This window comes from Gopherus evgoodei, chromosome 7 (genome assembly GCF_007399415.2).
Source record: "Gopherus evgoodei ecotype Sinaloan lineage chromosome 7, rGopEvg1_v1.p, whole genome shotgun sequence".
Taxonomy (NCBI): Eukaryota; Metazoa; Chordata; order Testudines; family Testudinidae; genus Gopherus; species Gopherus evgoodei.
In genome coordinates, this window is record NC_044328.1 from 118388006 (window position 1) to 118411337 (window position 23332).

Sequence of the window (23332 nt, forward strand, 5' to 3'; positions counted from 1 at the left end):
CAGAAAGTAGGAGATGGTTATTGCTTACTACCACAAACAGTCTCATTGAGACTCCCAGTAGTAAGTGTTTACAGTGTCAGTTTAAATTAAGCTATCAGAAAAATGAAATATGACAAAAATCGCTGGCCATGTAAAAGAGCTATTTTCCAAACATTAATAACTCATCTACTTAGAACAGGTCATTCAGCGGAATCCGTAAACAAAACTTAATTGAGGGTTAGTTTATTTGTATAATAACTGCTGAGCTTCAGTTCATCTGCAAATTTGACACCATCAGCTCAGGATTGAACAAAGACTGTGAATGGCTTGCCAATTACAGAACCAGTTTCTCCTCTCTTGGTTTTCACACCTCAACTGCTAGAACAGGGCCTCATCCTCCCTGATTGAACTGACCTCATTATCTCTAGCTTGCTTGCTAGCATATATATACCTGCCCCTGGAAATTTCCATTACATGCATCTGAGAAAGTGGGTATTCACCCACGAAAGCTCATGCTCCAAAACGTCTGTTAGTCTATAAGGTGCCACAGGATTCTTTGCTGCTTTTACAGATCCAGACTAACATGGCTATCCCTCTGATACTCAGTTCAGCAGTGGCTAGTGCACAGCATGATGGATTAAAGAAGGATTTTGTTTGTTTATCCATTTGAATAAGTGATAAAGTAAACAGTTGTCTCAGTTGGCTAATCTCTTGCAGGCCTTTTTGTAGGCCATTCAAGCTGTCCATCCATTTTGCTGTTAGGAAAACAACTTGAAGGTTTCAGACATGGGATGAAAACTGCCTGACTTTACATAATAAGATTAAGCTGCAAAATCTGAAACATGTACATTTGTAGACACTTCTAACTTTTGCTTGCCAGCAGTCATCAGGCCCTGCTGCTAATGACTAATGCATTGGGCATTTGTCATTTGTATCAGGGAATCTTGGCTCCCTATGCTAGCTGGCTACATTGGTGTTTACTCCCTCATTGATTTAAATCCCTAAATCCTAAAAAGATTTTTTGCTGCTCTTGCTTAACTGGGTTGCCTACTGAAGGAAATCTTGGCTTTTCATCATTGCAGCTGGGGAATATAAATCCTCCCAATGTCTTTTATACATTGATTCTATAAACAACAGAGGGGAGAAAAAATTAGGATATAGTGTCAGGGGGAATTGGAAGGGCTATTGTCTAATAGTCTAGATATTGTAGCAGGGACTTCCACAGTCTTACAGTAGCCAGAAGCATGTTTGTATTAACTCCACCAGCTTTGACCCAGCACTAGTGCTGTCATTTTTGCATTAGTGTTCACTGGAGGAACATGATTACTGAAGAGCACTGTGGTGTGAGGGATTGGCAGGTACAGGCAGATTGTTGGTATCACAGGCTGATGCTGATATTACAAAAAAAGTATCAAATAAGCTTATGTGGGAAACTGGGGCAAACATCATAACAGTCCCTTAGGGGCTTCAAATCTATGAACAGATGTTTGTAGCACAAATGCTGGTTGCTTGTATCAAGGCAGTCATTTAAGAAGAAAGACACAATACAGACATTGGAAAGAACCTTGTTGTCAATGATGCACCTGACTTTGAGAACTGGCCTCCAATTATGACAGGAACAAAACTGGATCCTCAGTTATTTGAAAGATCAACGTTGCACTTGCAAAATTAAAGACTGGTTTGGGACCCTTTTAAAAATCAGGGACTCTGTTTCTTGCAATTGTGAGAGTAGTTTCCATAAAAAGCAAAAATACTGAGTGGAATATATGTGTGGCTGCAAACTGTACATATTAGAAGCAGGACAAATAGATCCAGTTTGAAAGGGGTGATTGTGAAGGTCATTTCATGAGAAAGTACTCTTGTTTCTTGCATGATGCAGAAAGGATTAGGTGTGTTGGTATCATGGACAAAAATGTACTCAAAATATGGAATGTAAAATATACTGAGGTGTCGACTGCACATGCAGGGCTGCGACATTACTTGGAAACACTAGTGTTGTCACATTCCTCAATGTTTAGGGGGGGATCCTTAAAGATAGTGCCACCTGTTTTCCTCAGTGTGGCTGGCCCATTCTGTAAACTGTGTCAAGGAGCCATAGCCATCCTCTTTCTTGCAGCCTTTGGATACTCTACACTAGAGGGGTGTACTGAAGAGGCATGCAAAAGCTGAATGGTCTGTATGCTCTGTTTTAATTCTCAAATGCCCACAAACTGAATTTGTGCATCTACCTGTAGAGTATTTTACTCCATGTAGTTTGAGGAGAATGGGTTAGGCCCCAGTCCAGCAAAGTACATAAGCACATACTTAATTTTAAGCATATTCATAGTCCTTCTGAAGTCATTGGGGCTAGTAAAGTGCTTAACATTAAACATGATTAGGTGCCAGTTTAGGCAAGCAATTGTACACTCATTTTTTTATTTGTAAGCATAGCTGACCTTTTTGAAAATGAAGCTCTTGATAGCTAAAATTCATAATAAGGAAACTGGCACATAATACTTCTGTTTCTTTTAGTATTCCAACATGCTGATCACTAGTGAGTGACATTTAAGCATTTTTAATTGTGAACTGTTATCCATTTATATTGCAATGTAAGAATCATCTGCACCATATATTTTTTACAAAAATATTTCAGTTACTTACTATCCTCTCCTGAATATCCAGTGGTAACATTTGGTTCAGGACCAGATCCAAAATTGTTTACAGCTTGGACTTTGATATCATAAGGCACAAAGGTAGGCGTATTCCTCAATGTCAAGGAATGTTTTTTCACGGTTTCTTCGTTCCAGTCTGTCTCGACTCCCTGCTGTCGCCAGCTGACTTTGTACTCCAGTCCTGGTCCATTTTGCTCCATGGGTTTCAATGGCTACAAAGAAAGTTAAAGAGATACTCATCTGCCTTTGTTGCCATAATCATAAAATGACAGATTAAGTGGAGAATAATTTTGAAGCCATACACTAGAATATTTTGAGAGAAAAAAATTACCTTCCCTGTCATGTTATTTTTAATACGGCTGTAGGAAAAGTGTTATAATTTTTAGAACAGTACGGGGGAACAACAGCTGGATTTAAAACAGGTTAATTACTACAGCATATCTTTCTACATATAGAATGCACTAACAGGTTTTGCTGCAAGTTTTCTTAGTTTTATGGTAATATAAATATATGTAATCTTCATTACAAGTAAAACACAAAGTATATCAAATTTTTATGTAACACAGCAAGTAGGGTCATTAAAATTTAGATTAGAACATAAGAATGGCCATACTGGGTCAGACCAAAGGTCCATCCAGACCAGTACCAACAGTGGCCAATGCCAGGTGCCCCAGAGGGAGTGAACCTAACAGGTAATGATCAAGTGATCTCTCTTCTGCCGTCCATCCCCACCCTCTGACAAACAAAGGCTAAGGACACCATTCCTGACCCATCCTGGCTAACAGCCATTAATGGACTTAACCTCCATCAATTTATCTAGTTCTCTTTTAGTCCAAGCCTTCACAACCTCCTCAGGCAAGGAGTTCCACAGGTTGACTGTGCGCTGTGTGAAGAAGAACTTCCTTTTATTTGTTTTAAACCAGCTGCCCATTAATTTCATTTGGTGGCCCCTAGTTCTTATGTTATGGGAACAAGTAAATAACTTTTCCTCATTCACTTTCTCCACACCACTCATGATTTTAAATACCTCTATCATATCCCCCCCCCTTAGTCTCCTCTTTTCCAAGCTGAAAAATCCTAGCCTCTTTAATCTCTTCTCATAGGGGACCCCTTCCAAATCCCTAATCATTTTAGTTGCCCTTCTCTGAACCTTTTCTAATGCCAGTGTATGAGGAGACCACATCTGTAAGCAGTATTAAAGATATGGGGGTACCATGAATTTATATAAGGGCAATAAGATATTCTCTATCTTAATCTCTATCCCCTTTTTAATGATTGCTAACATCCGGCTTGCTTTTTTTGACTGCCATTGTACACTGCATGGATGTCTTTAGAGAACTATCCATGATGACTCCAAGATCTTTTTCCTGATTTGTTGTAGCTAAATTAGCCCCCATCATATTGTATGTGGGTTGGGGTTATTTTTCCCAATGTGCATTACTTTAGTTGTATCCACATGAAATTTCATTTGCCATTTTGTTGCTCAATCACTTAGTTTTGTGAGATCTTTTTGAAGTTCTTCACAGTCTGCTTTGGTTTTAACTACCTTGAGCAGTTTAGTGTCATCTGCAACCTTTGCCACCTCGCTTTTTACCCCTTTTCTCTAGATCATTTATGAATAAGTTGAGATTATCCTGTAAAATCTTAAATATGCACCAACCACTCTCCACCGCCCTCCCCCCCCCCCCCCCCACACTCCACCCAACTAGATCTGGACACTTAACCGGTAATAGCTATGGCTCCATTTTTTAATTTTATTTATTTATTTATTTTTTACTGCTTGGTTGAGAACCTCTTTGCTATAAAAGGAAAGAATAAATCCATAAAATGGTGTCAGCTGGGGCCGGTTGGAAAATGGTATGGCTTTTCTGTAGACATTTTAGAAAGAAATGGTTTGTTTGTTTTCCATAAAATCTTTTCAATTTTTATAGCATTTTTTTCAGTTGTTGATTGTTTTTTGGTTTAGAAATCAGAAAATTTAGGAAGAGATGAAAAGTTTCACAGAACATTTTCATTTACAAAAAACAAGCCATTTTTCATCAAAAAGCTGAGGTGTTCACCCTTATTGATAGACTAGTTCAGTCGCAAGGCCCTTTAGGATTTGATCTAGCAGCCTTTGAAGTCAATGGAAAGCCTGCCATTTACTTCAGTTGTGAGGAAGTGTATCTGAGGAGATGAATAAATGATGGGGCAGTGGTAGAGGCCTTACAATCAGATTGGTCATAGCTGTTCTTTGTCAAGATTGCCAGTAAGACTACCAGTTCTGAGCCTTATGACGTGGATACCTGCAAACTGGATTTAATCACTCAGCTTACTAGACCACCGGCGGGCAACCTGCGGCCCGTCAGGGTAATCTGCTGGCAGGCCACCAAACCATTTGTTTACATTTGCATGGCTGCCCGCAGCCCCTAGTGGCCATGGTTCACTATTCTTGGCCAATGGGAGCTGTGGGAAGCAGAGGCCAGGCTTCCCGCAGCTCTCATTGGCCGGGAATGGCAAACCACAGCCACTGGGAGTTGTGGGTGGCCATATAAATGTAAACAAATACTCTGGGAGCCCGCCAGATGATTACCCTAATGGGCTGCATGTGGCCCATGAGCTGCACATTGCCCACCACTGCACTAGACTCATTTTACATAGACCATCATATAGCCATCATATGATAACAAACCAACATGGGTTGGGTTTGAATAGAGTTGGGAAAATAACATTGATTTTTTTTTTGGGGGGGGGAAGGGGGATGGGTCACTGGCACTTCAAAAACAATTTTTAAAACAATGTTTGTGGTAGAACCACATGTTGAACAGAATAGGTTGAACAAAAAATATTTCATTAAATTCAAATATTTCAGTTTTGACCATTTTAAAATGTTTTTGAAAGGAACATTAATTTTTATCTAAAAAAATCAAAATGTTTCCTTTAGAAAAAAATCAAAATAAAAACTTTTTTTTTCAGAATTTTTTTAGGTTACCTTTACGACCAAAACAATTTGGCAAAATTAACAGGAATTCATTAAATGTTTCAGTGTCGCCAAATTTGTATTTTTTGTGAAAAAAAGTTTTGTGCAAAAAATTTTGCTCAGATCTAGATTTGAACAATGTGTTTTTATAAGTCAAACTACTTTTAGAATTTAATTGTAATGTATATAAGTCACAAAAATGTTAAGAATTCAATCAACATTTTTTTCCATATATAAGAAGCATTAAAAAACAACAACAAAAAAACACTACAGCTCCAATCCAACAAATCACATGAACTCTATATTCAAAGTATTTGTTGGATCACATTTTAAATTGACTTAATTTGAATTAATATTTAATTAACTGCACTAATAATGTAATTTATTGAATTGTAATTTATTAACAATTTTGCATAACGTTTAGGAGCACATGACTGTTTAAAATTATCATCACTATTTACACTCTGACTTCTTCATTGAATTGCCAAAGCATCACACAGGGATTTAATTTTGTAAATCCCCTTGACTAAAACACATGAAAAAGAAAACAACAAAAATAAAATTTATTGCTGGAAAATAAATTCCAGTTTAGGGTTAAATTTCAGCCCCACTCAACTATTATTTTGATCTTGCTTAATGCTGCAAAGCCTTGACTGAAAATCCTATTGCTAATGCTCATCTGATCTGTTAATCCAAACTAGGCAGATTAACATCATTTTGTAGAATCAGAGTGTATATATCCAGCCCTTGTCTGCTGGAAATAAAGCATTCAGTATGTATCAGGCATAAGATCTGCTGCAAAGCCTACAAGAAGCAAACTAAATACAAATATTTGTTTCCAAAAATAATCTAAATGAACCCAGAATCCCTGTCCTTATTTATCTAAACCTATCCAATCCCACTCCATTCTCACCTTTAATTGTTGTGCTACAACTGACTTGTAGATTGTAAGATTTTTGGGCAGAGATTATGTCGAGCTAGCAGTACAAATAATTAACAACAACATATGCTGTCTGTGTTGGTAGCTGCCTCTATGCAACTGCTTATAAACATAGAATTGTTCTCACTGACTATGGAATATTTTGTACAAGTTTCACAGTGAAGTAATAGTCAATAGACTTAGAGGGTCACATTCACTTCTGGGCTACACCAAACTAGGTTAACCAGACAGCAAATATGAAAAATCGGGATGGGGGTGAGGGATAATAGGAGCCTATATAAGAAAAAGGCCCCCAAATTGGGATTGTCCCTATAAAATCGAGACATCTGGTCACTTTAAACCCAACCTAAAATGAAAATTCAGGTTGTGGAAATTTGTATGGTTCGTTTCTGCCAGAACCAGAGTGCAAAATAATCTTTCCAAATCCAATGCAAAATGTGTTCTATTCTAGTTACACAAAATACATTCCTTCTACAATTATTAAAACCTGTTTGGAATTAAAGAGAAAATATATCCCTCTGAACTGATGGCACATAAATTACAGACAAACACTCTGGAAATCTGAAGTCTGTAATTCTGTCCTCAATACTTCTATAGATTCTTTTAACATTTGCACTAATGACCTTCTCCAGCTCTTGCTATATATGGGATTTCTTCTCCCCACTACACACTTGTGTATTACAGGCCTTCTTACATTTTTCCACAGCATTGTCACACAGGTATCAAAAATGTATTTTTGAATGGTAGAAGGAGGAAATAAATCCTTGCCCCATTGAAGTGAATAGGAGCTTTGCCCTTGACTTCATTGGTCCTTGGATTTAATCCATGGAGTTACTAATGACGACTAGAAGACAGATAGCAGGAAGAAACCCATTAAACCCATATTGAAAATGTGGGTACTCTCTTAACATGATCCTGATAACTTCAGTAATGCTTCAGGATCTTCAGCTTGAAAGGAGAAATTTCACATACAGTATCACTGATAGGAATTTTTAAATTACCTCCCATTTCATAACCATTTCATTTGGTTCAGAAGCTTCGACTCGGATGTTTTCTGGGTTCTTGTCTGGAGCTATAACAGTAGAACGAATAAAATTAGTTTACACCATCTGTCCTTCATTAATCCTGTCTTTTTTCCCGTCTTCCCCTATGCCCTACATCTTCACAAAACAACCAGATAGATGTGAAAAGTGCCAGGCTAATTTCCTTACTTGAAATGAATTGGCTTTGTTGCAACTAACCAACACGTAAATAAAGAACCCATGATCAAACATAATTACTTGACACAACAGAGGGTTAGTGAACTAATACGTAGTTTATATGGTTTGATCTGGAGCAGCCTTCTTGGTTAGTTTTAGTTGATATCTCTAAATTGACTTTTTGGATTTCAGAGTACCAGATGTAGGGGGATTATTCTGAAGAGACATTCCCCCTGTTGGGAATGAAAAACAGAAGGTGTATCATTAGTGTGTGACACAGAGCTGAAAAACTCTGGAAGAAGCTGAGACGAGTTACGTAAAAAAACAAAAACAAAACCTAAAGCAAAAATAAAGCCTGGGCAATGCAAATTACTATGCAATGCTGAACAACTGGCCTCTGCAAGTACTTTCAGGAACCAGTCATTTTGTGTTACAATGAGAAATGTGTTGTGAATGGAGATGTGTGACAAGTTCAGAGCTGCTGGGAGGCTCACCATAAACCTCGCTAAAGATCCTATCTAGTTACTGCTTGCATATAAAAGGGCTATATTGTGGCTTTAAGGAACAGAACCAGTTGAAGCCCCTGGACCATTGTGCCTGACTTAGTAAGCTGTCCTCCAGAGTTTGAGGGTGCAGGAGAGCACTGCTACTGTGCCACCCTTGGCAAATGCGTGGCATATGCTCCCTTTCGCAGGATACCAGCTCTTCTGGCTGGTGTGGGTCACAGCTCTGGCCTCTCTCTCTTTCAGAGACTATAGAATATAACTACATCTTCAGAGAGACCCCATTTGGCTTCAGTGGGACAAATCATGGAATAAGGTGTTCAGGTTTGCAGGAGTATAAAAATCTGGTCCCAGATCACTTAAACTGGGCTGAAAGCAATCCTGTCTGATTTCAAACCCTCATGGAACAAATTGGATTGAATGTTAGTCTAGAACATATACAGTCAGGAAATGAGATGACAGTATTTACCAGTGGGAGGTGTTTCATAGCGTGTTGATGATGCGCTAGCTTTGCTTCTTCCAACACCATTAACGGATATAACACGGAACTGGTAACTTATATAAGGAGCCAATGATAAAACAACGGTTGTGTTGTTCCCTGGGATTCTTATGAGTTCCTGCCACTTCCCAGGCTCCCAACGATTTGCTTCAAATTCTACAATGGACTCTGGAAGGGGAAAAATAAAAATGAGAAAGATAATACCAAAAGCATAACTCTGAATTAAAGCCCATATAAATTCAATGGAAAGTACAGAAGAGAACAAAATTTATAACAAAGGTACTTCAAAAATAAAAACCATTAAGGATGTATATGAACCTTATTTGTTTATTCTACTGGTAATGACATAATAAAGGACAAAATAAATGCAAGACTATGGTACTAGAATCCTTCATACCATAAATGGGACTGTTGTGACTGTCTCCTGCTTTCCAGGATAATCTAACACTTCTGTTCTGTTTTTCTGAGAGAAGCAGCTCTTCTGGTGGGTCAGGAACATCTAAGAAATAAAGAGAAAATAGCAGAAAGAAGGTGAGTTGTGTGTATTTAGGGTAAGATTTCAACAGTGTTGTGCATTGGCCTAACTGCTTCAATGGAAGGCTGTGGTACAACTCCCATTGACTTCAATGGCGACTTGGTTAGGCCAGCAACAATCACTTTTAAAAATCCCACCCTTATTATATAAACACAAAGTAGATCCTCTGATTTTATGAATTGCTATATTCATTTTCAGGGAAATCTCGTGTACTCTTATTATAACAACTAGTGCAATAGATTTCTTTTTTACTTAATCAATATAAAGTCTATACAACAATGAATATATATCAGTGCTGTTTTTTAACAGAAACTGCATTTGCTTCGCTTATTTATTATGGTCCAAACTGCAATGATGGGGGAAGAAGAGTGAACTTCACCAGATATTAAACCTACACCCTTAAATGTTCGTGGGAGGAGAAAATTCATTATCCCTGATGGATTCCCAGTTTAACCCTATGATATGTGAGTGGAGAAGAAAGTTCATCACCCAGCTTCTCAGTTCATGATCCGTCTAGAGGCCAGGACAAAAGCCAGTTGGATGTTTAGATGCTATGATAGTGAGTACGAAGTAACAACCTGGCTAGATCTCTCATCTAGGTGCCACAAAAATGACCTTTAATGTCCCAGCAGGGTCATTCCAACCCCAGCTACTCCTCCATCATATGCACTGTCTGTGTCGGAGCTGATTTTCAGAGCTACATATCAAGGGCTGGCTATATAGGAGTTTAGAATCTGACTTGTAAAGCTTTAATACAGCATCTACAGAGATGGATTAACCAGCAGGAAAGCAGGAAAACAGCATGGGAGGACAGACATTTTTGCAGAATGACCTTGTGTTTCTCAACAAGTTTATAAGAGGCAATAGAGGTGATCTATGGTTTGGGATAACATACGTTTGTGAAAATGCATACCCTACAGTGAATGCTTTTAATACAGGCACATTCAGACTGACAGATGTTTATCTTCATCAGTTATTAAGACTTGTTTTGTCATTTTTACCATCCGTTTTACGAAATATATATGGTCTGAGGAAAAAGAACAATTTCTCATAGCAACAGTATTGTGGTGCAACATGTTTGTTGAAATAATATCTAAATACAAACAAAAAAATCCATGAAAGAAATAAAAAAAATCATGTTAAAAATAAAACTATGTTCACTATGAACATGTTCTTCAAACCTCAAAGTGGAAATGGTTCCATCTAATCTATGGCGATGTGACATAGTAATTAAACAGATTAAGGAGTGGCGCTTTGAGGCCTTGAGCAAGTCTTCATCCTCCTTGTGCCTCAATCAAGTCACTTTTATAACTGGCTAAAACTAGGACTGACACTGCATTTTTGTAAACTAAATTAAAGGCGAAGGCACAGGATATTTTAAAAACTGAGTTTGAGCCTTCTTACCATGCTTCTGTGTAAAGAATGCTCGAAACATTCTTCCCCTCACCCTACCTCTCCTCTCCTCCCCAATTGTATTACACCTTTGAAATACACCTGTACCTCGATATAACGCTGTCCTCGGGAGCCAAAAAATCTTACCACATTATAGGTGAAACTGCATTATATCAAACTTGCTTTGATCCACCAGAGTGCGCAGCCCCACCCCTTCGGAGCACTGCTTTACTGCATTACATCCGAATTTGTGTTATATTGAGTCGCGTTATATCGAGGTAGAGGTGTATCAGAAATACCCAGTATGGCCTCCCTAAATTTTGCTGGTGGCCCTTTTCGGGTCTCAGAGCATGTCTGTTGTGAGTTCTTAGCTCTTATTTGGAGAGACAACGGTCCTCTATTTTAACAAAGATGTTCTCCAATATGTCCATTAGTCACTGATGAGTGTTAACAAAACCAAACGGTCTTAACAGTCCAACTAAAAATTCCTTCCTGCTCAAATTATGGTGTCTTGTTTTTAGTGAAGTTAGTTCTCTAGTCACCATAAGGTTTTAAGAAAAAGCTTGAATTATTAGTTTGAAAAAACACAGATTTTTTTAAACCCCCATCTGGCTATTTTTTATACATCATCATAAAACCAAAAAAGGATCAAGACCATTTTTTCTCCCAAGCAGGTCAACTTTTAAAAGGGGATATAGCCCTTCATGGAATTTTCATAAGTAGTATAACAAATAGTCAATAAACATGTTGAATTACACAGTAGTATAAAAGTACAGTACAGTAAATAAAAGGCATGTCATGTTGTTAATTTACTTTTTATTGAAAACCAGCACTCATAATTAAAGCATGAAATAAATATAAAACCATGCAGGTGAGTGATTTAAGTCCTGCTGCAGCCTCTGCCAAGAAAATAAACAAATTAAATTAAAATAAAAACAAAAGCTTGCCCTTAAAATAACATTCCTGTTAATATTCAATTCCCTTAGATAGGTATGTAGGCTATGATTCTGCAATGGATTGCACGTCAGTGCACCAGGTCGCCAACCCATGACTTCAATAGGACTTCACATGGGCAGAGCAGCAGGCAGTCCATAGCAGTGTCTGGAGAAAAGGAGGCTGGTCCAGTGATTATGGTGCCAGCATGGGACTTGGGAGAGCTGGATTTCAAGTCTCAGTTCTGTCACTAGCTTCCTGTGTGATGTTAGGTAAATCATTTAGTCTCTCTGTGCCTTCGGCCTGGTCTATACTAAAATGTTAGGTCAACCTAGCTATGTCACATTCAGGGATGTGAAAAGCTCACATAATCAGCCTAGCTATCACTTCTCAGGGAGGTGGATTACCTACACTGATTTGGGAGAACCTCTCCCATTGGCATAAATTGTGCTGCTGCAGCATTTCAAGTGTAGACAAGCCCTTAGTTCCCTTTCTGTAAAAAGGGGGTATAACTGCACCCCTTTTCATGATGGCTATGCCACACATAGTGACTGATGAACCTGCAGCTCAAAGCTGTCAGATGCAAGGATTGAACCTGGCACCTCAGGATCTTAAAGCATGAGCCTCAAATGCTTGAACTAAAAGATTCTGTTAGCCATAGCAAATAAGACAATAGCCCTTAGTAATTGACTAGTACATAGATAATAGTACTTCCCTACCTCACAAGGGATTTTGTGAGGATAACTACATTAAAGATTGTAAGTCACTCAGATACTATGGTACTGGGGGATATATAGGTACCTTAGGTTCAGGACTTTAGAAAACAAAATAAAGCTGCCTCACTATTTTTGCAGAATAAGTATTCCCAATCATAACTGAAGAGGTACATAGGGTGTATTCAAATAGCAAGGTAGACTTATGTATATATCTAAATCAAAACTGGTAAGTTCTCATGGGTGGCTCTTGTAATATCATATTCTGGAACCAGCACAGTCCAAGTGGCTAGGCTGTATGCTGGAGATCTCCATGGAAGCTAGGATGGAGGAATCCTCCCCCTGAGGTTGCAAAGTGACAGCATATCTTTTCCAGCAATGCAACTAGAGCTTCCAGCTTTCAACAGCTCCAACAGCTGGTGTGATTGCCTCTTGCACAAGAGAAAATGATGAATGGTGCTCAACAAGGACATTATTATATGTTTTGTTGTATCAGAATATTGTGCTCTGAGGCCGTTTTCACAGATGTTGAGAAAGCATAGTCCCAATCAAAATTAATAAATGCTGCAGGTGCTCTGAATCTCTGAAAATCAGGCCACTGATGTTCTATAAATTGAACTGAGTGTGTAGAAAAACTGGTCTGAATCACTGCATTGTTTAACTTTTTGGATGTAGTCTGCAAACCAGGGGGGAAAAATTTCTTACCAAGGACAATTAATTGGGATTCAGCTGTGACACTGTCCAGGGATGTACTAGCCACACAAGTGTAAACGCCTTGATCCTCGAATGTCACACTTGATATGAACAATGTATCCATTTCAGTAATTATCCTTCAGGACAAAAAAGAAATTACATAAACATGAGAGAGAGAATTGGAAGAGGAGCATATTATTGATAGACATTTTTTTCCTGAAGGCCTGTTCATGCACGCCTTTGATACCAGACTCATTTGGAATAATATAGTGGTGGTGTATGTCTTATTTAAAATTGTGTCTTAGCTGAAGATATTTTATACATTGTACTTTAGAATATTATTTTTGTAGCAATTTAGAGCTCAGAGTTAGATCCTCAGCTGGTGTAAATGCCATGGCTTCATTGACTTGAACGGAACTATGCTGATTTACCCCTCAGTGAGGATCTGGCCCTCAGCCTTTATGTATGTGCTCAGTCATATTATGTGGTGCGGGGTAGTGGGCTGAACCTCTTCCATGACTAAAAAACAAAGGAATTTAATCCTCCAGAATTGTCCATTCCAGACACTTCATAGGATTAGGGGCTCAATCTTAATCCTATCAAATTCAATGGCAAAAGTATACAGGGAGCAAAATTCAGCCCTCATTTCATTCATTCCTATGCTTAGGACACAACCACTCAAAACACACTGCTTTTCATGTATACTATTTATACTAATGTTTCTGTCTCTTGCTAAGCATCCAGCACTCAAATGTTGAACAACTGGGGTGAAATGCTGGCTCCACTGATGTCAATGATAAAACACCCAGTGGCTGCAGTGGAGCCAGTATTTCACACTTGGATTAAGCGTAGGCAGCCAAGTTTAGTACTTCACTGTGCTGTGTACCTGCCGAATGAGACATACTGCACCACGGTATAGCAAGTAAATATGAACCTACCTGCGTAGCTCGGTTCAAAAAAATCAAACTTTAAAATATTTGAAAGAACACAGGTGCAATCATAAAAATATGTGCTGCATGCACAGCTATGATATGCACAGATTTGGCTTAAAGTTATAAAAAACATCCTATCCCTAGGAAACAAAATTAACCATGCTACACATAAACATAGTATTGTTTCAGAGTCAAACCAAGGAGAGGTTTTTATCAAGATTACCTGCCATCTTCTGTGCTGTTGATTTGCAGCTCATCTCCATCTTTCCTCCAGGATAATTTAAAACTTTGTTTCAAGTGTGAGTCATATTCAGACTGACATTTCAATAAAACTGAATGTGATTTCAACACTTGAGGGTTTTCAGGAGTAACAACAAGTTTTGTAGCATCTGGTTGATCACAGAAAGATATTCTGATTAGCAATATACAGGTGATTGTACTACATTTCCACCAAGCAATTCAAATGCAGAAAATGATCATACGAGCAATGTACTGTAGTTTTTCTCCATACAAGTCAAATTAAGGAGGAATATTTTTGATTTGAGGTTGTGCTAACATTTAGTATACTATAAAAGCATTTTCCTTTGAGTTCAACTCATATCAAAGAGGATCATACAGCCAATCAGAAGTTTATAAGAAAATATCACAGGTGAACATCCTAGCTAAGGGTGTGCCAGAGTATATGACAAAATAAATGAGATAGAAAAACTTGACTATGATTTTATGCCCAATCCTATTTCAAATAGACTTTGGCAAGGACCCAGAGAAAATGACAAAATAATTAAAGTCAAGTGGGGAAAAACATCACAATCAAGTTTGTTATTTTAAAATCAGTCTGAATGAAGAAACAGAAAAATAAGTAATGGAAAGCAATTGGCTACACTGCCATACAGTGAAAAGTAGCTTTGTGAACATTTCATTGCGTGTTCCCATATTTAATGTCTCTCATTAATTTCTAAACAAGTAAAAGAAGGGTTTCTGTTTTGTTTTGTTTTCTTCCCTAACTACAAAACCTGCAAAATCATCTTTGGCTCAGAGTCAAACTGCAGCCTTTTCTACTCATGCATCATTAGTCGTTCTTCAGGCTACACTAAACCCTCTGTAACATGTGCAACCCATTGACTTTAGATTATGTTCTTAACTGTATCTGTCCAGTCCCATACTCCATTTCAAGACACAAAACAAAAAAAAAAACCCCAAACCTGTGTTAAAATGGAGTTAAAGCTGAAAGTATATATCAGTAATTTAAAGGTAACACACATTACTGGAAAGCTATAATTATCCCCAAACCCCATATTACAAACCCAGCATATGCACTAAATCTCTGGGCTGTTGAGAGGAAGCAAATCCTCCCACCTTCCCCCCACCCCCGCCACCATGGTGCTCAGGCCAATATAGGAATATGGAAAAAACTCCTTCCCAGTCTCAAAAAGGCTGCTAGCATAATGGCCACAGCAAGGCCCCAAAACTCAGATCCTACTCCAATCTGAGAGAGTACAGGGGGTGATCACTCATGTTGTTGAAATTCAGCAGGTGCCCAATGCAGGTACTCATGTACTAAGAGGTCCAATCCCCTGAAAAATTGAAATTAGTGGTAGAGATTGGAGAAGACAATCCCCAAAGAAGTGGGGAATGGGGTGGGAAGTTCCTAATGTCTGGTACAGCAAAGGCCCAATTCCCATGCCCTCAACATTCAAAAAGGCAGATGGCAGTGGGGTTGCAGCAATGCTGCTGGGACCAGGTTAATGGTGTGGAACGGGGTGGGATGAAGGCAGTCCTCCCTAAGGTGGTGTGGATTACAGAAGGAAGTTTGATCTGCTCTGGACAAGTTACTGCCAGATAGTTCCCAGATGCATTATTAAAGCTGTGACCTAGTTAAGCCACATTTCTTGTGCCTTGTCATTCTTTTTGCAGTGCCCAGGACAATGTGAGGATCATGGGGGAAGGACCATGCACTAAATATGCAAGAGTGCATACCTTGCCTTGATTCTTTCACGTTCCTTGCATTAAACATTGAATAATTGTCCCTTGCATCATCCATACTTGATACTGCTTCTTTTGCTGGACTGGGTCCTTCTGAATCAAGGATTGTCCATAAACCATATAATAATTTTTGAAGCAATTACAAGAAGCAGAATATACCTCTGCTTTGGAATACATTTTCTCTGAAGACTTAACATGTTTCAAAGAGGTGTCTATTCATAAAATGAGAAGTTACCTCTGATACCCAGATTGGCAGTGATTGCACTTTTTCCACCCAAATTTGTCACCCAACAAGTGTACGACCCAGAATCTTCTTTCTTTGTCTCTCTGATCTCCAAGGTGCCATTTTCATATACAGTGTACCGCAGACCTTCAAGTGGCATGGTGCTGTCGTCCCTCATCCTAGCAGTATAATAATGGTTACCAATTATTTCCAAGAGTCTTGGAACCAGGCTTTCACACCAGGAGGAATTTAGGTTTAGCGATTATTGCAAAGGAATAACATGAAGATTTCTGGATTCTGTTCCCAGCTATGTCACTGAGTGACCGAATATCTCTGAGCAAGTCACGTTAGCCACACCACATCTCACTTTACCAGCCTATTGGATATTACAATACCTTTCTCAAACAGATATTGTGGGGTTTTATTAATCTTTGCACAGCACTGTGCCTTGAGATCCTTGGATAAAAAGCTTGTTTAAGTCCACCACACCGATATTATCTTATTCATTATTAAATTTAACTCAAACATGATGACTGAAAAGTTTTAATGTGTCTGTACAGTTAAATAACATGTTCAATATAAAACCAGTGATTTAAAACAAGCAGCAGGCAGGCAGTTATATATGGCTTACCAAATAATGACAGCGGGAGGTGAAGCAAAAACTTGACAGTGCAAGAAAGCATTGTAACCAACAACTGTGGCGTAGTCTTCACTGTCTGAGGTTAGCACTAATGGAGCAATATCTGCAAAACAGAATGTAAATCAGCTATGTTATGCTTTGGAGTGAGAATCAAACACGTTATTTCTCAGATCCACTTCCCAGTGCCCTCCCCGCCACTAGCACAACAATGAGTTCAAGTAACTAGGCTGGTGCAAGAGGGAACTGCACAATTTCTGGAGCCTCCAGCTGTCCTACCACTGCTCAGTGCAACTGCAGTTCAGATGCTTCGACAGCTACTGCCACCAGCTTATGAGGATCAATGGCTGGTGTATCTACTTAATGAGAAATTCATTTTCATACTCTATCTTTATACCATGCTCCTTCTCTGGAGTTAGTCGCTGGCTTCCCTGTCAAGCCTCCTGTGTAAACGCATCAGGAAACCTTGTTGTGAAAGACAACAGGAGGCTGGTTCTCTGACATGCTGGGGCTGAAGGGCCTAGGACACGCTCCAGAAATCTTGGGCTGGATGGGGAAACTACACTGGTTCTGCTGCTGATGGGGACTCCTTCCACTAAGTCAATTCCCAGCATTATGATTGTTTCATAAATGAACAAGTTGGTAATAAAAACTGAAATTCCAGATTAATGATCTGTGTAACATAATTGTACAGTTAAGGGCACAATCCTGGTTCCACATCATCGGTCTCAACTGAACTATCTGTTATTGTTTTATTTAATAGAAGAAGTCCTTGAGCGAAGCACAATTCTTAAAATAAAGTATACACACGAGTCATTGTGTGCTTACACTAAACATATAATACAGTGCACGCGATGCAAGGCTCTTTGAATCAGATTACACAATAAATAGCATCTCTTCAAATTTTGGACCAATGCAAAGTTACAATGAACTTGTTACAATAGTGAGATTAATGATGAAAGCCATAGAACAACTGCCAGCTTTGGTAAGCATTAGCAACTGTGGGCCTAATCGTGCAAACTTTTACTCCCATGATTTAGCCTCAACCAGTGATGGGTGAGCAGGATTGGGTCCTGTGGCAACAGCATCCTTTCCATAAGTAATCTAATGTTGTGAAGTACTTACTTAAAACATTCACATTGGCAGTGGCAAGGATGGTGCCATGCTTGTTAGTTGCCTCACACTGATACACTGCGCTGTCCTGCAGTTGTAGGTTGGTAATGCTGATCTCCCCGGCAGATACTCTGCCCCTATAGGTCCTTTCTGAAAGGAATCAAAGCATGTCAGTAGGATGAGGAATGAGCATTTCTTTGAGTTCAAGAGCATCTCTGAACTGCTTCCATTTCAGATGCAAGCCAAAAGGGCAAGCCGCATATTCAGTATTAGGCTAGCAGTGATGTACCCCAACCACCAGAAAGCTGCTCTAAAGCATTGCACATGTCATCATTCCCAGGGAGAAAAAGAAGTGGATAGCTTGGCTTCAGTAAAATGTTTATCTACAGAGATATTTTACGTATGACAGAAATAGCATGGTTTATATTTTGTATATGTGTATGCTGATTTCCAGAAGCACCTAAGGCATCCGACTATCCAGTTCTCATTAAAAAGAATGTCCAAATCATCTACAAAACTTTGAATTTGAGCTGTATGTTCTTTACAACTATTGGTATGATGGGACAGACCAGGGATCGGCAACCTTTGGCACGTGGCCGGTCAGGGAAATCCGCTGGTGGGCCAGGACTGTTTGTTGAGCTGTGGCAGCCATAAGTTTGGCTGATTGCAGCTCCCAGTGGCTGCACTTCACTATTCCAGGCCAATGGGGGCTGCGGGAAGCGGCATGGGCCTAGGGACACTTCCCGCAGCCCCCATTGGCCTGGTACGGTGAACCATGGCCAGTAGGAGCTTTGATCGGCAAAACCAGATACACTGCAGGTAAACAAACTGTCCTGGCCTGCTAGTGGATTGCCCTGATGGGCCGCGTGCTAGAGGTTGCCGATCCCTGGGCTAGACGGCGTCCTGAGTAACTTGGAGTGAGAATGGAGGGGCCATGCTGCAGATTGGGTCGTTGAGAGGAATTCTGATTTTCTCAGCTAGAATTCATTAGAGGGGTTCAGCGTACAGCCTGCTGTGCTGGCTGGTTCAGGTGTGTCTGTGGCAGAGACAGAGAGAGAGAGATGGCCTAGCCCTTCCCCACTCTAATTCAAGCAGATGGTGCCAGGGGAGGAACAAGGAGGGAGCAGGGCCTTTACTCTTCAGCCATTTCGTGGCTTATCTCTGTGCTAGTTAATGAGTCCTAGTGGGGCCCTAGTATTGTAAGAGTCTGATCCATGTTCCTAAAGATGAGAAAATTACACTGACTGGCCAGAGGCTTTAAATTACAATTGTAGCTTCCATATTATTGTTACTTTAATTCTTCTCCCTTCATTATCACCATAAAGTATTCACTTTGGCTAAACCAGACAAATCAACTATCATATGATGCATTTGGAGTTATGTGCCAACGTTTGTGCTGAGAGTACAGTATATGCTAATCTTGTCCAGCTGAGTGTAACCCACACACCTTTTGGGTGTGGCGTTCTGTCCCATCTAATGGCACCGAGACCACTCAAAGAGAAAGTCAAATGAGTCTGTTCTACACCCTTACCTAACAACCAGTTGGCTTTTACCTCATGTGGCAGAGGCTCATGTACTAAGCTCCAGAGGTCCCCAGTTCGATCCCGCCCACCAACGAACTAGGGTCTGTCAGCATTACAAGTGGGGGCTCATCCAGGATTTCAACTGGGAAGACTGTGAAAGTCAGGACGTGCTTCCTCAGCTAGGGGAAATATGTAACCCACACACCTTCTGGGTGTGGTGTCTGTCCCATCTAGTGGCACCAAGACCACTTAGAGGGAGAGTTAAATGAGTCTGCTCTACAGCTTTAGCAAACCGCCAGTTGGCTTTTGGCTCATGCACTAAACTCCAGAGGTCCCCAGTTCGATTCCATCCACCAATGACCAGCGTCTGTAGGCATTACATGAGCACACTATTTTATATACTGTACTTACTATCAATAGGCATTCCATTAAGTCTCCACTTTATAGTTGGCTCAGGCTTGCCAGTAGCTTCACACAATAGCAAAGCACTTGACTCTATGCTGTAAACATCACTTGTGGGTTTCTTTATCCACCGAGGAGGTTCTGTTAAGAACAAAAATAATATATTAGCAGACGTTACAACTAGTAGGGATGAAAGTTCATGAAGATGCTGCTATCACTAATGGCTTCCAGCAGATGGCACACTCTATCAACTATTGCAGAGCAGGTTCTCTCTTAAAGGATAAATCTATTCTCTTATTTTATTTTGATTTATAAAATGATTCTACCAGAGACATTAAAATAATATATACACCATTCTCCTCTGTTTAGATGGTATTTGTTGAAATGCAAAGGAGAGGCTGTGGGAAGTGGACAGTGTTTGAGTGAAAATGCCCAGCTGTAAGTGCAAAGCTAAATGTTTTGGGATAGGAAAGCTGGTGAAAATGGGAAGGTTGCTTCGTTTGATATTTTCAGAAAAACCCTCAATATGGGACTCTTTAACAACAGACATCTAATGTAACCAATGTAACCAAAATGCAAATATCTATTCAATCCAAATCCTCCCCTTGGGTGTGACCATGTGGCTTCCATTGACTTCAATGGGACCTGGATATAGGTCTCTGACAGAAGAACCTGCAGTGTTGAGAATATATTGGTGACTCAGGGAATGCAGGGGCTGCATCCAAGCTTATCTCTTAGCCATAGAGGTTTCTTGTGGTTTCTGACACCTTTGCATCATCCTCACAATAGCCAGACAACTGAGATCCCAGGGGCCCGATCCAAAGATTAATGAAGTAAATGGGAGTCTTTCTATTGACTTCGGTCAGCTTTGAAACAGGCCCTAAATGTTCAAGATAGAGCAGTCACCACTCAAAAGTCAATGGTGCTAAAAGTTGTTCACATAGTGGTGCCAGAGATGCAGTGCTGTACTGCCATATTTCCTTGTTCTTAGAACAGGAAGTAAATACGATGTCTATGTTAATGAGGAGAATTGTGTGTGTAGTGTTAGTGTTTGTTTTTGTAGGGTTTTCCTCTTCTTTCTTAAATATGTAAACACTGCTATTTGTTCACATTAGTGAAGGTCAAAGCAGCACGTCTTGCACTGGAGCAGAAGGTGGGGAGATCCTTCGTTCTTATAGGAGTTTGTTCCACAGTATGGAATCAGTCAAAGCTCTGTCTCTTGCAAAGACCAGCTGTACCCTTGTGGTAGAAAGTTCCACTGTGACTGAGAAGTGGAGTTGTTATCCACAGTCCTCCATCCTGGAGCTTTAGGCAATCTTTTAGATATTCTGGGCCCAGGTCATTAAGGGTCTTGAAGATAAGAACCAAAACAGAAATGAGATGGTGACAATACTCTAATACAATGGTTCCCAAAATATATTCCAAGATCACTCGCTCTTTACGGAGGACTTCTGATTATCCAGAAGAGGCTGCCTGCCTGCCACATGGTGCTAGCTCCTTGTGTTCAGTTGCTCAGCTGATTCAAAGGACAGCTAAAAATACAAAGCCTAAGTACTTTCCTAATGCTTTTCAAATAAGAAACTCCTAGAGTTGCCTCATCGATGTTATGTAATTGTGAGTCTATAGGTGTCCATTAGATAATCTCAGTATTAAAATGTAGTCTACACCATGAAGACACTAGAGAAGCCCTTCTCTGTTAGGAAGGGGTGCAGTGCTGCCTATTAATATATCAAATGCAATGGATGCAGCATCAAAATATGAACATGTACCACTTGAATCTGTAAAATCCCACATTTATGCCATCAAGTTGCTGATTTGTGTGAGCAAGATGAGTAAAGGCAGCCACCTCCAGGGGCAATTCCCTCTTAAAAGGGCTGCGAATGTGGGGGTTGGGATTAAAATTGGTTTGTTTTTTTTTTAATGAAGCCCCTAATTATTATATTATTATTAATTACTATTATTCTGACAATACAGACCAGATACCCCAACCAAGATCAGGGTTATGATGCCAGGCATTGTGCTAGTTAAAAGATTCAGGGGTTATAAGCAATTTAAATTTGAGAGAGATTATATTTAATAAATAAAAGTATTTAAAATCATGACAATTTGTTGTTGTTGTTTTTTAAAAGAACCTCACTCTGCTCAAACAGAAAAAACAAGCTTTTTCTGTCCCCATTCCAATATTCCAGGCTACATCAATTTTCAAAAAGAGAGATTAAAATGTTCAAGCAGTCAAACAATTTGCTGGTTGAACATTTTCATGTTTTGTCATAATTGCCTGAATCTTGGCCTTCAAACTATTGTAGGATTAGTAAATAGGCTGCATGCAAATGCCATTGCTAGAGAATGCTGTTATGAAGACGAGTTTTGTTTTGACATGCTTAAGTATCAGCAAGAAGAACTGCAGGTATGACAGTGTGGAAATGAGAGCTAGATCCTGATTTATACTGTAGCAATAGGAGAGAGAATGGGCAGAGGAGCAGTGCCAGTTAATATTATGGAGAGTAATTTTTTTTACTTGTTTAATTTTCTCTCCCTATACACATTCTTAGAGGAAAATCTGTCATATCCTCAGATGCTATAAAGTGGCATGACTCCACCAAAGCCAATGGAAATACACTCATTTACACCAGCTGAGGATCTGACCCTGTCATGTGCCCAGAGAGAGAATGGGACTGAATAGGTGGCTCGGTGATGGATGTTAGTGACATTTACTGGTTTGAAACTCTAGAAAAGGAGACTATTTAGGCTCAGTTATGCCTAACGTGATACATGGGAGGAGACTCCTAATAGATCAAAATCCTATTAGTGACATCAACAGACATTAGTTAGATGCAAGAGAGAGGAGCTTAATAGCTCTCATAAAAAGCATTCTTGACATGGCAATAGCAGTTTTAGGTTTTTGGGGACTGGCTGGTTAACGAACAGAAACAATAATTCATCACAAAGCTTTTCTCCCTGTGGTCAACATACTGAACAATTTAATTCATGTTATTTTCCTTGTATTTTACTATTTGAAGCTCCTGCAATTGAGAAAACCATGACCGGATTGTTAAAATATTCAGCTACTGTAGAGACGTTCCATACCATCTGGAATGATTTCTAAGAGTCAGCAACTTCCACGATAGGAGCATTTGAAACCTCTCCAGGTCGTGCTGTCCCATTCCTCCCCACATTCAGGAAGAGAAACAAATATTATGCAAAACAAGGCTGCGTCAAACGAGAGGGTGTGATCAGTCACATCATGTGACAAAATGCTGTGTAGATACCTGAAAGGCTGTTCTTCCTCTTTGGTTGCCTGCCTATGGAGAAGTGAGGAGAGATGGGGAACTGAAGATTAAAATCGAGCAGCTGGCAGATGTGGATGGCTTAACAGCGCAGAAGCATATTTCTCTCAGCAAAGTCTCTTTTTTACTCATGGCAAGTGAAAAATGTTTTTGCCGAGTCTTTCAATTATGTTTCAGTATCTTCCTCCCAGAGCTATTTTGGGTGTCTTACCCGAAACAGCAGCCTCATTAGCACA

The 23332-nt window shown here is 39.6% G+C and overlaps 1 protein-coding gene across 18 annotated transcripts in view; it reads right to left on the reverse strand.

Annotated features, from left to right (window-relative positions):
• CHL1 (cell adhesion molecule L1 like) overlaps window positions 1-23332 on the reverse strand; it is a 192325-nt gene that overhangs the window by 26597 nt on the left and 142396 nt on the right. For 15 of the 18 annotated variants that reach the window (XR_004001317.1, XR_004001318.1, XM_030570018.1 and 12 more), the window contains 11 exons: window positions 23079-23111; window positions 19819-19950; window positions 17897-18034; window positions 16766-16877; window positions 16147-16313; window positions 14152-14317; window positions 13009-13133; window positions 9128-9229; window positions 8701-8898; window positions 7531-7601; window positions 2620-2842 (listed from right to left, as the gene is read on the reverse strand). Coding sequence is in view for 16 of the 18 variants with exons in the window: in XM_030570018.1 (XP_030425878.1) it covers window positions 2620-2842; window positions 7531-7601; window positions 8701-8898; window positions 9128-9229; window positions 13009-13133; window positions 14152-14317; window positions 16147-16313; window positions 16766-16877; window positions 17897-18034; window positions 19819-19950; window positions 23079-23111 (1467 nt within the window). In the remaining 2 variants the exon portion in view is untranslated. The remainder of the gene's footprint in view (window positions 1-2619; window positions 2843-7530; window positions 7602-8700; window positions 8899-9127; window positions 9230-13008; window positions 13134-14151; window positions 14318-16146; window positions 16314-16765; window positions 16878-17896; window positions 18035-19818; window positions 19951-23078; window positions 23112-23332) is intronic. The other 3 variants (XM_030570027.1, XM_030570029.1, XM_030570025.1) reach the window with 1 other exon arrangement.